The sequence below is a fragment of the Sminthopsis crassicaudata genome, chromosome 2 (genome assembly GCF_048593235.1).
Source record: "Sminthopsis crassicaudata isolate SCR6 chromosome 2, ASM4859323v1, whole genome shotgun sequence".
NCBI lineage: Eukaryota > Metazoa > Chordata > Mammalia > Dasyuromorphia > Dasyuridae > Sminthopsis > Sminthopsis crassicaudata.
This window is the reverse complement of record NC_133618.1, coordinates 85,939,250-85,954,748: the sequence shown is the minus strand read 5'-3', so window position 1 is coordinate 85,954,748 and position 15,499 is coordinate 85,939,250. Positions and strand designations below refer to the sequence as shown.

At 32.7% G+C, this 15,499-nt stretch overlaps 1 protein-coding gene across 1 annotated transcript in view; it reads left to right on the top strand.

The window, feature by feature from the left end:
- The window catches only part of LRPPRC (leucine rich pentatricopeptide repeat containing), a 105,063-nt gene that overhangs the window by 84,762 nt on the left and 4,802 nt on the right, over positions 1-15,499 (top strand). Inside the window, exons 31-36 of the mRNA XM_074286704.1 lie at positions 4,917-5,005; positions 8,377-8,581; positions 10,161-10,294; positions 10,381-10,496; positions 13,014-13,088; positions 15,319-15,403. Of these exons, the coding sequence (XP_074142805.1) occupies positions 4,917-5,005; positions 8,377-8,581; positions 10,161-10,294; positions 10,381-10,496; positions 13,014-13,088; positions 15,319-15,403 (704 nt within the window). The remainder of the gene's footprint in view (positions 1-4,916; positions 5,006-8,376; positions 8,582-10,160; positions 10,295-10,380; positions 10,497-13,013; positions 13,089-15,318; positions 15,404-15,499) is intronic.

Genomic DNA, 15,499 nt, shown 5'->3' with positions numbered 1-15,499 from the left:
CTAGAGAGGTTTTATGTATGGATTTTATAAAAATTTGGACTCCTATATAGAATTTGAGGTCAAGACAAACAAATAAAATTTTTAAAGCTAAATTTGGAATGTTTACCTTAAGTATATTGTGAATGAAGCAAAATCAATGGGTCAGTATTTTTAATAAATCATTGTATTTCAGTACTTTTAAGGAAGTTACATTTTTTTCCAAAATAAATTAAAATAAAAACTCTTTTGCCTGTTCTCTTCATTTGGGACTTCTTCAAAATAGTGCTGCAAGTCTGAGGATAATGAAAGATGCATTTGTCTTAAGAAATGGGAATGAGATGATGAGGTGAAAGGACAAAAAGGAATAGGGACCGGATATCTTTAGGAAAATGTAGCATGTAAGGAAAAGAGGTGAGAAATGTTCAGTAGTCCTTTTTCCAGCTTATTTTAATGCCATCTCAACATTCTGTTGAATCCCATGGAAATTGGTGGTACCATGGATAGAAAAATAGGCCTAGTATCTTGAAGATGAGTTCAAATCCTGTCTCACACACTTACTCACACATCACATCACACACTGTGTGATGTGAGCATGCCACTTAATCTCTGCCTCATTTTCTTTAAATATAACACTATATATAACAAGATTAAAGAATATAATAGCACCTATTGCCCATATTTTCTAGGAGGATCCAGTGATCTTCAAATGTGTTGAAAGCACGATAGCCCACATATAGTTGGCATTATATATACTGATTCCACTATTCCCTTCCCTTACCCAGAGTTTTAAAGCTTTTTCTTCATCTTTTTCCAATTTAATCTTGAAAGCATGATGGCTCCTGTGTCCCTGTTTCCCATAATAGATCATAACTAGATTAGTTATAGACAGAGGAACAGCTTGAGTAGTTGGTTTCTTTGGTATTCTGTGTAGTTGCCCCTATAATCTATAGGATTGAGTTTCAGTTTTTTTTTCTTACTTTACACCTTGGTGTTCTTCATTTTTATCGAGTATATCTCAGCTTCCAGGACTGACCACTATGCTATTTCTCACCAAGATAATCATGTCAGTACTATGACCTTTCTAATGGCAAGCCTCTTTTACATAGGAAATGCTTTTCTTTTGCAGTTTTTTCATTGTACTAGAGAACTAGAAAAGGAAATAATAGGATGAAGTAGAATTAGTAGAGGTCTTTGAGACCTCTGTTTAATCAAATTCTCTACTGAATTAGGAATCAACGATCTTTCTTCATTTCGTTTTTGAGCTCTGCAACGTTGTACAAATAGTTTTTACTTTCAACTTCTGTCTGAAATCAAAGAGTTGGGTTAGATCAGTAAAAAGGAATCACAGACCATAAAAAGTTTGATGATGAAGTAACTTTATTCTGACATTGTTTGACCAAAATGGCCTATTGCACGCTAGTGACAAGATACCACTGTCCTATAGGCTGAATGTCATCCATGGCACAGTTACCACAATCCATAAAATAGCAGTCTGTTGCTATAATTACCTACTTAATGTCTATTGTTCAACTTTAAGAGCAATCATTTTTTTCTTATGAATTAAAACTCAATTTTTGTTTTATTCTACCTTTGCTATCCTTTATATGCTATAACTACAGTTGACCTCTCATGATAGTTCTTATAAATTTTTTTTCCACAAGGGTTATTTAACCCTTCTAGCCTAGTAATAGAGCCCCAGCAATAATAAAATATTTACCTTTCAATAATGCAAATGAAGACAGTTTTTTGTTTTTCCTTGTTAGAATTGCTGGTTATAACTCAGTTATATCTTTCTGAATGGGTAGGATAGAGAAATGTTTTGTTTCGCTTTTTGCCAAAGTTCCAGTTGTTATTCAAATATGCTTCACAATAAGAATTCTTAAGACTAAATTAACTTAAACATGGGAAAATAATAATACAATTAAGGCAGCAATGAACAATAAAAATGATATAATTAGAAGTTTGGTAAAAGTTAAGATTCTTCTAATTGTAGTTTAGAGTTTTTACTGTAATGTGATAATATTTGTTCAGTATAACCTTTTCCTTTGAGTGTTGCATTTTCTCTTGCCTCTCCCAGCCCTCTCAATTTTTATTTTTAAATATATGAATTATTAGCATCAGTAGTGGTGATGGTGGTGGTGGTATGGTGATACCAGTATCAGTTGTAGATGACCATAGTCTAGTAGTTTTTATTTTTAAAATAACATTTAATTTTCCTGACAATTTTATAAAGAATTTTCTTATTTTTTGTTTTATTAAATAAAAGTTACTAATTGTTGAATTTTTTCTTTTTTAGGCCACATCCAGTTCTTTTAGAAATATTTAACATTTAAAAAAACTTTAGTTTAGTGGCTACAAAGCCAACTATGAACATGAAAATTTACAATATATAAAAGTCAAAACGGGGCTTATATACGAAATCATAAATCTCTTAAATACAGCTTGTTTTTAAATTTAATATATCACTAACCTTGTCCTTTTTGTAACCTACAACTACTGTATCTTTTTACCAAGAGATAGAAGGCTTGCTTCAGTCCCTCAGATCATCTAGAGTTCTTGATTCTTTCAAAGGTAGTGGAGGGAGGTTTAAGCATTATATAGTTACTTTGTAAATAGGTCTCCTGATTCTGCATACTTTATTCTGTTTCTGTTTTTACAAGCTTTCTTGTATTTTGAAATGTTTATGTTTAAGGGAATTATTTTGTTACTCATCCTTTTAAATTGATACTGAGAAATTCCCAATAGGAAATACTCATGTGACCAAGCACGCATATATGTGCATGTATACATACATACATACATACATGAAATCCTAATATTTAGTCATGTTATATGAAAAAAAACAAAAACAACTCTCAAGTGTATTGTTTGTTCAGAATACACAAGGGGGGAGAGGGGTTTATATTTCATGGTGTTGCCTGGAAGACTTTTTAGATCTAAATGTATGATGAGGAAATACTGCTCTTCAAACTGACCATTATTAGGATTCCTGGGGATAGGGCCACTTTTCATTATTTAGAATAATGCACATCCTCCCATTGAGTGTGGTATGTTATCTAAGTGCATCAGGTAGGCCGATTTCCATCATTTGAAGTGCATAGATTAGCTATCTTTCCATGTAGGGATATGAAAAAAATTTTCATATATTCCTTTCTCAGAATAGCTTATATTTTCATCATTTTTGTGGATAGGTGAATATTAAAGAAAGATTATTTATTTGATCTAACTGCTAAAAATGAAATATAATAATAGATTCTCTTGCCCCTCCCAAGACCAAAATTTTAGATAAGTAAATAATTTTCAATACTTTATAAACCCAGATATGAGTGCCTTTTCACATTGTCATTTAAAAATACTCTGGATGCTATTATTTGACATTTCTTTAGGCTATATAACCAATATAGTGATTCAAAGACCATTCTGTGTTATCTTTACTATGAATTTTATGTCAAAGATTCATCTTTTAAAATCTAGGGGAGAAGTGGGGAAAGGAGAGCAAGATGGGTTAAAAAAAATTACTAAGACTAGAAAATGAGACTAGAAAAAAACTTGTATCTCAATGATATCTCATCTAAACCAAATCCCTGATTCTTTATAATCTTACTTCCTTTTAGGTAAGTATACTGTACACAGAATAAGAAGTTTTTTAGTAATGGAATGATAAAAAAGCTTTTATAGTAGTGACTGTTTATTTAATCACTATAAAGATTGGGGAAAGTAAATCCGGTACTATTTGCAATTTATGGTTCCATGCTCGAGTTGTTGACTTGACTTAAAGGCTTTGACAGATGGGACAAAGGGAAAAAAGTCAAACTGAGCAATGGGTGCTTTGGGAGAGATTAAGAGGATTGGTTGGGGGACTAAGAAAATCCTGCATTCATTGACTGCATTGGTGAACCTCAGAGGCTGAAAGTGACTGAGAGGATAGTCTTGTTGTGGTGTCTTTGGAGGATTTTCTTGGGATTGATGAGAATAATTTAGCAATGACCTTGCTTTCCCTACAATCCGCTCAAGCTTAGAAGTTCAAATTCACAGGCTGCTCAATTGTTAGTCACAAGAACATCCATCAGTGAGTTTTATCTTGATTTTTGATATGGCAAATGGCAACAACTGCCTCTTTTTTGGGTGGGGGAGGTCTGTGGAGATTTTTTTAATCTGAAAATGAACCTTGTAAAGTTATCCCTGGGTATTAAGACTGTCTAAATTTCATTAGAAATAGTATACTAAAAGCATAAAATTAGACTATTTTTAAAAGTAAGTAGATTTTAATGATCAAACATTGCTTTCTGAGTTAGAAAAGTTTTTTTTTTTTTTTTTTTTTTTTTTACCTTAAGGATAACGCAAAATTGATATGTCATTTCCATTTTGATGTGGCAAAGGCATTAGTACTACAGTGTATTCAGCTTAAAAATTGTATGCATCTACATGACAGAAATTTGAAAATTAATCAACTAAATGATATGGTGTTAGTTCATAATATGCTTTAGTTTATATTTAAAATATACAGTTCTGAAAATAAATGTTTCAATTTTATTGCAGAAAGAATAGTTTTACATTTTATAATTATGGTGAACATAAAATAAAAAGAGGAAAAAGTATCCAGCTTAGGATACAGCAGAACAATGCAGGGCATGCAGTTATTTTAGTCATCTAATATGTCAGCATTCAAGAATCTGAACCGATTGTTTAAAAAAAATCTTGTACTTTGTTTCTTTTGTTGCTCATTTCCAACTTTGTCATCTGTCAGAATGCAAAAAAAAATTATCCTTCTATAACCATTGACAGGATAACACAAAAGCTGTCTCCAGGTCGATATTTTGCAGCAATATTTTTAACATACGAACAGTAGTTTTTATAATTTCACCTTGGTGCTCAACCATTTATTATCGTATCAGAAGCATGTCAGTAATTCCTTTCTAAATGTCTGCTTCTTTTAGTGCTGAGACCCACATCAAGGGCTTCACACTGAACGATGCTGCCAACAGCCTCCTCATCATAACGCAAGTTAGGCGGGATTATTTGAAAGGTATGTCACAATGCTTGACCTTTACGTCACATTAATGCCTCTGCAGATTTTTCTTGTAACGCCCTTCGAATACTTGGATAAAGGAGTCCATTTAGCAAATTACCTGCTTATCAAGAGCCTTTTGTGGTAGCTGAGAGACGTAAATTACTGTACATGCATTTATAATACAGCTTGAATATGAATGTACTTGTCATTTGACCACTTAGTCCAGTTTCCATTCCATTTAACACAAGATGGGTTTTCTTAAGATGAATCACAGCTCTTCAGACATGCAAAATTTGTACTCCAGAACGAGAAAGTACAGGCTTTCAAGTGCGTTAAAATTCACAGCACAAGTCATTTTGCTTTGGAAATTAACATACTTTAGAGCATCTGAAACAATTCTCAGCAGTTGTTTCTTGCATATTGTGTTGGTTGTGTGAGATATCAAATGAGTTAAATTGAGTGTTAAATGTGCATGATTGTGCACTAAATGATTATAATATTGATTTAAAAAACTTAATCTAATACTTTTTTAATAGTTCACAATACCAACAGTAATAAAATGTAGAGTGCTTGTCTCAGGGTTTGGGATTTTTAAATCAGTTATATTAAGGGATCTCATAAGTGTTGCTTGGGATATTGAACTTGTATTGAATCAAGGTGGTGTCCTTTTCTATAGTACTGTTATTTTCTGTTTTTGCAATGTAGCTTTGATTTAGAATTGATGAGGATATTTTTCAGGGTTAAAGGTTCTTCAAATCAAGTATCTCCCTTTTTTTTCCCTCTTCTTGACAAAGCTATGATTCCTTTCTTAGGCTAGAGATCTCCAAGATTAGGTTAAAAAAAGCCCCCATTCACTGCTAGATTACATTTTTGTATTCTTCTTTATTAGGATCAAAATGTTTTACCTGTGAATTTTTAATAAGGTAGCTTCATCCTCTTATAGGAAATGCACATGTAGCTCAACTGCAGTGCTGAAAGGGAGAACCTAGTATGCTAGCTATTTTGAATTTTATTTGTAATATGACATAAGGTGGTTCTTGAATTTCATTTTTACTTTTAATTAAATCCAAATCTTTTGAGAAAGATAAATCTTTTAAGTTTTCCTCAATTCTAGTCTTACTCCTTAGTCAGGACATGCCAGCACTGGCTTTCATTTTTTTTTTTTTTTTTTTTTTTTTTTTGCTTGTTACAAGTTTAGGAATATTTTTTATTTCTCAAAAATTGAGGTAGAGGACATAAAGTACAACTTTGTTCAAAGCTGATAATTTGCCTAGAATATCAGATATTTAAAAAGCATCAAAAAAGCTAAAATTGAGACCAGGCAGGCGAGTTCATTTTTTGGCACACACTCGACAGTAACTTCTTTCAGGTATGAAAATGAAAAGGCAGAGTACTAAGCTTTGGTGAATTGAACTTAGATACATTGTTTTAGCTGCCTCCTGTCTTCATAATTAGTATATTGTTAACTATTAATTATATGCTATCTTACGTTTAATCTTGTATCATGGATCATTTCCTGCTCCCTCTCTATCAACTGTAAGCTCCTTGAGGTCAGGACCATGTCTTTCACCTCAGTACTTTTTTATGCTTCATTTTCCTCTTCTCTTCCCCTCTGATTAATATTATGGCACAGTGTTGAGCTGATAATTGGTGCTCAATACATTATTTTTGTTCCATTTTTATATTATATCACTATTCATGAAATGGATGTACATAAAGAGAAACATTGGCATAAAGCTGACTCAAATTAGGGATCCATCCTTCCCCTCCCCCCCACTACATTTCCCCTACACTCATTAATTAACAGCCTCGGCCTCCTTGTGCCATATTGTTCTTTTGTTGTTCTTGGCTATCAGCTACCCATATAGTCTTTTGGATCTTTGAGTCAGTTCTTTTCTAACACTTTTTATAACCTCCATGTATCTATTCCCTAATTGCTAAAATAAAGTAAAAGCACTTTTGTCTTCTTCAATTAAGGCCCTTATAACTAATTTGGTGAACCAGTTTGATCATCTAGTTAGAGAAGTTTTTATTGCCTGATACTAGTGTCATTTGAAATACCAAGTATTTTCTATAATTAATGTGAGAGTTTGTAGGGAAAAGATGAATATTTGTAAGAAACATTTTCTCAAAAGTATAATTTTCTGCTTTCAATTCATATGTAAGGCCCACCATTGCCCAGAGCATGATTTCAGTGATTTCTCTTGTTTCTTTCTAACTGCAATTTTTGTGAATTTGGTGAGAATAACTAAAACTTCAAATGAAAATGATAATTTTAATGAGGAAAAAAAAGAATTTATGTTTATGGGATTTAATAATGAGCAGTGGTATAATAAGAATGATGGAGCCTCTTCCTTGATTTATGTTCTCTTTGATAAAGTTACATAATATCTTTAATAAAAATGAGATTACTGCCTACAAAGTTACAAAAAAACAAAGGAAAAGGCTTTATTTAAGTCATCCAAGTTAGTGATAAGTTGTCCATAATTTTGTTCTTTTCTACATAAAGTATTTTTTATTAATTAGCAAATATAGGATTGAACATATCTTTCTTGCTGTGTTTCTCACTGTGGAAATCTGCACAATTTAGAAAACAGTTTCATTATATTCCTTTAGCTTCTGCTATTATTATTAACAATGATGGTATCACAGTTAATGAAGTTTGATTAAAAATAGCTATTAGAAGTTTGTAATTTCTAATTTGTAAAGAAGTTTGTAATAAGTTGTAATTGTTTCAATGAAATGAGAGTTTATGGGAAAATACTTGGATAGGAAGAATTTGAATGTGGAGTCAAAAGTCCTTAGTTCAGATACTCTGCACAGAAAAATTGTTTGCCCTGGAGAAGCTTATATTATTATAGTTAAATCCAGTATTATATACCACTCAGGGCCTCTTTCCTCACCAATAAAGTGAGGGGATAAAATTAAGGTGATATGCAAAGGCTCTTCTGACTCTGAAACCTGTGATTTGTAGGTGCTTTGGGAAATATCACGTTCATGGCAGTTAGTATAGAAGAAAAACAGGATTGTTAGGTTTTCTACATTATTTGTGTTTCTCTTTTAGACAGTAGAGTTGGAATTTAATTCATAATCTTTACCTTTGAATTTGAATTTTATTTTGTCTAATTAATTAGAGTTAAAAGTTTAAAGGAAAAAAATCTGCCTTAAATTTCCCCCTTGTCAATATATGTCAATAACATATACAAGTAAATCACCTTGTTTTTCAAAAGCTTTAAAAAAAAGTTTTCATATTATAGGCAAACTTCAAGGAGTCCATAGTTGTTTGCAATTTAAAAAAAAAGTTTCAAAATGTAAGTAAAGCAGGATGCTTAAAAACATTTGTCTTTATGAACTTCTCTCTTCTGTTCTTTTTTTCCCCGTTTTAGATGCTTTGGCTACATTAGCATCAGCCTTAGCTTCTCATCAGGTACCTTCTTCGCTTTCAGTTACTCGCCTTGTTCAGGCTTTTGCTTTAAAAGGTGATAAAGAAAATATACAAGTAATTGAAAAGATGGTACATGACTTTCAAGATTCACTTCATCTTTCGAACATGCTTTTTGTCAATAATAATGCTTTAGCCGAAATAAAAAAGTAAGTATTTTCAAATATCAATTAAGCTTTTATTGGAAATTGATGAGGGAAATTATTGTCATCATGGCTTTTCTTGCAAGTTACATGAAATATCAGTGTTTTGTAAGCATGAGAATTGGTATATTTTTCTTATTTTTACTTCAACTATCAACAGTGACAAACATTTGTACAAGTTTGGAGACCATAATTGCTAGCTCCTCTCATTCATGTTTATATGTATGTATATCATGTATAAGCACATCGAGCCACTTTATTCATGGAAACATTTAAATAATCTGAGTGCACAGTTCTTTGCTGTATCAAATAGTCCTTGAAGTTACTCTGAAGAGAATTGAGTATTTGGATTTTCATAAACTATAGCAAGCATACTTAAGTCTTTGTTTATTTGTTTTATTTTTAAATTATCTTTTATTTTGGAATTAAATCATTAAAGTTAGAGTGATTTTTTTTTAAATTAAGATATAATATCCTTTAAGTAAATTTTAATTTACCTCCAATACCATACTTAGCTTTTATGTGACATGGTATCAGAATATGATTTGTATAATAAGAAAAATTTATAGACATATAATTGAACATGCACAAACTCCTACACTTACACATCTACCCCAAACCGGTATTTTTTCCTCTTATATTGGAGGCTTTGGGGAAAAATTCTCTTCCAGACTCCAAAAAGCAACTCTGATATAATCTGTAGAGTCACTTAAGAAAGGATGAATAATTTAGTTCCTAGGATCAGAAAAAACAAGATGAGTTGTCTAATTCCTGTGCAAGCCAATTTAAATATTACATGGGGCTGTAGTTTCATCATTTTAAAATGATACTTGGATAACTGTTTAATCCTAATATTAATTAGGGTTAATTGCCATTTCTGGTGTGTTCACATTTAAATGTTTTTAAATTCATCAGTATTAGTAAAAAAATTTTTTATAAATAGACTATTAGACAAGTAACTTTTTTCCCTTTACTGTAATTTGTTAAATCTTTTTATGCAATTTAACATTAGTTTTCATTTTTTAAAATCCCTTTATGCCAAAATGTATATTGATCTAACTGAATTTTAAACAACTAAAATTTTTTTAAAAGTTTTCACAATAATGCACTTTTATTTACATATAAAAGGAAATTTCATTTCTCCCAGATGGTATTTAGAGTCAACCTTTTATTGACTTGTGAACATATGCCGTGTTTTGTGTCTTGAAGGTATCTTTGAATCATTGTGAATTATTCTTTTCATGTTGTAGCATGACCCTTTGTAGTTTACAGTATATGAAAAATTAAAATGTGTGACTTACAAACATTATGTACTTGAGCATTTCTATTCACATAGCTGTTTCTGCTTCCAAAACATCATTACATTAAGACATACATCACATTTGCTTACTAATATATGGTAGACTTCAGAATTTGCTTTCAAAAGAAATCTGATTGTATTTACTTTTCCACTCAGCCACAAAGAAGAACTGGTGTATTTCTATCCTTTTTTTACTATCTACAATATAGAGACAGAGTGTTTTTTAAATTTCTCTTTTAATTGTTTATATATTACAAGCTAAGTTAGCAAAGCTTTCATTCACAGCAACAACCTAGATGCTGCAGTCGAATATCTTGAGCCTTTATATACTTCTGGGTCTCTGGACTCTGAAATGTCAAGCATTACCTACGTATTCAGAAAAGTCATAGAGGAGCAGTTGGAACCAGCTATTGAGAAATGTGAGTTAATTACATTGTGTAATGCTAAATTTGTAAAATGATTGTTTTATGATTCTAATGAAAACTTTTCCTTCCCTGCTTTACAGTGAGTATCATGGCAGAGAGATTGGCCAATCAGTTTGCAATTTACAGACCTGTCACGGATCTGTTTCTTGAGTACATATACTCAGGCAGGCTGAATGATGCAAGAGCTCTACTGCAGGTAATGACATACCAGATGTGAGGCAGCACTGCTTGTAGTTTATCCTCAGGAAATGAAAGAATGTGGTTAGCTGAGCTGCAGAGAAAGTCTAAGGGCTGGGATATGTCAGAAGCTGTCTGCCTCCTGTCATCCTGGCTTGCACTGTGAGGGTCATAGGGACTTCCCTGATGAAGAGAGGACAGAGGTTGGCTCTTGGGCAGTTTGAAATGGCCCGAGAGGAGAGAAGATGACCAGCATTTTTCCTATGTGAGATCTATGCTTTTGGGCATTTGCTCAGTTTGATAAAAATCCTTTCACATGAGATCACAATTCTTTTTCATTTCTTACCTAATTTTCCTAATGTTCTAAATACTGTGCATCACTATAGCAACACAGTTTGCAAACAAAAAGTAGGAAATGTTTGCTTTTCATGGAAAGCCTCTCAGTTGAATCCGCAAACATTCTCTGTGCTTTATTCAAGGTTTATTAAGAGTTGAATTTGCTTTCTATTCACTTGTGTGTCACAGACACATTAAATGACAAATGCAGGTCTCTGTGGCCCAGAGTCTCAGTAAATTAGCAATCTTCAGGGAACGAGACAACCGCATTCATGCCATTTTAACAGCGCTAAATATAAAGCGGCACCAAGTGCAGAATGAACTGTGGGTGATAAGAGCTGCCACCGGCAGTGTACACAAACAGGCACAGATGGGGACTCTCTTCCCAGCAGGTGGCAGTCAAACAGTCACGGGGATGCCGGGGATTGCTGTGTTTGTGTAGACTCCCGGTGTCAAAGTGAGGCCTGTTACCAATTTCTGATAGTAAATACAACTCTGTTCACTTAGGCTTTTGCCAGCTGCTAAGTGTCTTAAGTAGAGAAAAAGGAAGGCAACCCTTGCCCACCATTGGAGCTTTTTTTGAATCTTTAACGCCATTTTGCTGTTTAGTGGAAGCAAAGGTAGGAAGGGACAATTTTCTAGATGTTAACAAGCAGTATTCCTTTTGTAATAGAACAGGCAGGCCCATTACTATATGCTTGAGAGTGAATTTAAAATTTAAATTAGTAATCTTAGAAATGATTTATTTTTATTTTATATTTTTCATATTAATCGATAAATAATATATTTTAAAGTGAAAGTATCTCATTACTTTTTATGCTAAGTGCTCCATAAATTATAAGGTGGTATAATATATTTATGGTATATTTAATATATACCATATATTAAATATATATATATATATAATATATATATATATATAATTTATATATTTAATTCTGCTGATAATATTATATGAGTGCCTGTATAACTATCCGTCTGCTCTCGTTTAATCTCTGAACTATTTTGGGATGATATTCTTTTGTGAAAATGAGGCTGTGCAAGCCTCTTATGTCCCTGAATATTGGAGGAGTATTGTTTGTCTCAAGTGCCATCCATATGGAAAAGTGCTCTGGGATGATAAGCCCCAGCTCATTGCCAGCTCCTGTGAACCCACAGCAGCCTCAGGGAGGGGATGGCACTGTTATGTCATTCTCTTTCCTCCCGCCCCATCTTGCACCATTGCCCCCTAAATTGGGACTCTCTTCAGGAGAGTGAAGGTTCAAATGATAAATCTTCTCAACAAGCCCCTTTACCACTTTGTCAAACAAAAGGTGACCCACAGTAGATCATTCTTAAAGCATGGACTGGAGAATCCCTTATTCAGAGATGCTGAAAATTGCCACTTTAGATTGTCCATATTTTGTCTGCCCCCAAAGTTATTTATATATTCCATTTCACACTGACAGTATAAAGCTTGGGAAAGGCAGGATGCTTTTAAAAACTTATAAGAATGACATCTATGATGAGTGTAAACTAAAATATTTTCTTGCCATATTTGATTTTACTATAGCTTCTGAGAGGGGATAGACACTTGATTTATCTGGTCTGTCACATAAACTTTTTTTTTTTTTTTTTTTTTTTGTAGTTTAACTTTTGTCTCTTTCTCAAGCACTGGCTGTCTGTTGCAATGAAAGCCTTTTATAAAATAGAGAGATTGAAATCAGTCCTTTTGTATGCATAAGTGTAGGTAATTATACTTTAAAGAGAACTTGCTTTGTACATTTTAATTTTTATAAAGAAACGAGCAGTTATCTCCCTGACACCTTATTAAATGTATAATTAACCTTATGATCCCTAGCTCACTTGTGAATGCTTGGCAGTATAATTGGAGAGGAATAGTGTTTCTTTTTTTCTCTTTCTTTGCAGTCCTAAACCTTATTCTGTGGATGTTGAAGCATTAGTTTAATTTTTTTTCTGTTCTTTTTTAAACAAACTTTATACTTGCAGTGCCAAGGACATCATTTACCAAACCTTGGCATGGGTTGTACTTGTTTTCTTTTAAAAAATAAATGATTAGCTATTAGGCCTTACTGGTAGTAATAATATATTGCTGTATTATTTTGAACTTTCTTAATTGGAAATATTCACCTTAGTCTCTTGTTGATGAAGATGATACACTTGCTGTATCCTGTTTTAATTTTTCTATTCTCTTTTTAAGAGGTGTGGTGCAATAGCGGAACAAACTCCATTCCTTTTGGGATTTTTTCTTAGGACCTCTAAGATCCAAGGACAGGTAATATGCTTTACAGGTTACCACCTCTATGTGTTTATTCTGATTGTTAAAATTAAGTTTGCTTATGTTGAGTTCCAAATGATTATAGATGAAGGACCTTTTCTAAAAGTACTTTTAGCCTAAAACGGTTGCTTCTATCAAATTGAAATTTCTAATTGACATTAAGAAACTCTTTGAAATAAGAAGTATGAGGAAAAGATCAATATTACTAATATGTTGGAGGAGGACAAGGTAGCCTGTTACTTGTCAATAATTCATGAAGATTTTTCTTTTCTTTTTTTTTTTTTTTTTTTTTTTTTTTTTTTCCTGTTTGAATAAAAGCTGTGTTCTGCCCCTTGAATTTTTTTGCTTTTATGGCTATAGAAAGTGGGAATTTAAAAGTCTGTTACCAGTTAGATTGTCATCATTGTGGTGAAGTTATTGACAAGAACCAAAAAGAGTACAAAATAGTAAGTTAGGAAATTTGGTATTGGCTATTATTATCAGAGCATCCTTGTTCAAATGCTAACTTAACAAGGACTGTCTTGGCAACTACCTTGGCAATTTTGGGCAGATCTCTTTACCTCTTGAGTTATAAAAAGAGAGCTTGGAGCCAGGGGCCTTTTCTCCTTATAGACCTGTGATCCTAGGAAGCCATCATGTCCATCAGTTTATTTTGGTTTCACATCAGGGCCTTAGGTAGTCTAGCCTTAGATAATTGCCCACACTTCAATCAGGCCAAAGAACTAGCACCTACTTTTATGCCATAAAGTAACTACACAGAACAACAGCTTTTGTCCTGTTTTTATATAATGAACATTGGAAACCATCATCCATTCCTACTTAGATTGAGTGCGCTGTGTGACTTCAAACTGACTTGGCAATTTTTGGCATTTTGTTTATATGATAAAGAAGAAAGTCTACTTCATGTTACCACAAAGCAGGTTCCTTATATTATCCTAAAAAGAATCTGTGGCCTATGTATGAAAATGTAAACTAGTGTGTGTAGGACTTTGATCATCTTTGTTACTACTTTTCTAGAGAAGTGGGAGTTACTTGTATTATTTCTCCATTATGCTGCTTTAAAAAAAATACTCCTCCTATACTGTTTCTAAGATAGGGGACAGAAGATTTAATATATCCTCCCAGCACAGCACCCCTCACCACCTCTCTTCTAGGGAGTAGTGTGTAGATAGGAAGAAATCATGGAGAGAGACAGGGCCAGAAAGAGGTAGGCCAAATAAAAGTTAATCTTTTTAAGTGGCTTGAAAATATTTTCTGCTGTGATTTAAGCCATTATTGCTGTCTGTTGTAGAGATGGGGAAAGTGCACAAAGCTTTAAAAAGCACATATCTATTATGATTTGTTGGAAGTATTTTTTGATTATCTGCTAAAACTTGGTTGAAAATTTGTAAAATAATACAATCCAGAAATAAAACAAAATTCAGTGAAATGTATATGACTGAGGTGTTTACATTTCATCTAAGTGTTTTAGGCATTACCTTTTGTGCCCTATAACTACTGAATCAAATTCAGGATAGGTGTAGAGATACTGGACTAGAATGATGGTAGATGCTATATAATCTAGTTCAGTGATAATTTCCTATCCTACTTATGTCTTAACCTCACAGTGTGTCAGACCTTGAACTTATTATGAAGAACTCAGTAAAAATTGCATGTTCAACATTCCTCATTTTCTCACAGCAAAAGATGAGTGAAAAAATGTTGAATCACCTAATTCCTTACTTTGTAGATGTGTGATCCAAGGCCAGTGAGTTTGAGTAAGTTGGCCAAAGTCATACGTGTAGATATCAAATAAATAAAGGAGGATTGAGATCCACGTTCTGCCCTTCCCAAGGCCTTTTTCACACAGCACACTGCGCTCACTTTTAAAAATTGAACTGATTATTAAACAGTTTTAATGTTTAGAAAATAATGAAATTCTAGTATGTATACTAAGTTAATTCAGCTATTGTGTGTGTGTGTGTGTGTGTGTGTGTGTGTGTGTGTGTAATAGCTGAATTAACTTAGTTGGCATTCAGATTTTTTTAAAATGATGGTTTCTTTTTTTCCTTCCATTATTGCATGATATACCAAGAAATAGGAAAGAGGAAGTAGCCTTTAAATTGTTTTCTGTTGTATTTATTATCAAAAAGACTTTCTAAATAATGGTGCAGATGCCAGTGTTGTCATTTTATTGTTCTTTATTTAGAGTTTATAGTAATGGGTTATTATGTATTTTATTTTCTAGACACATATTCTCAAGTCCTTATTGGAAATTATTCCTGACTTAACTGCAAATCGAGAAGTATATGGTTTCCTCATGAGAAGCTATGGTAATGTACCAAAATTAACGATTCAAAATTGGGGTATATAAAATGTTTGTTAAATATTCTTCCTTAATGTTTTTAGTTAATGACTCCAATATCAAA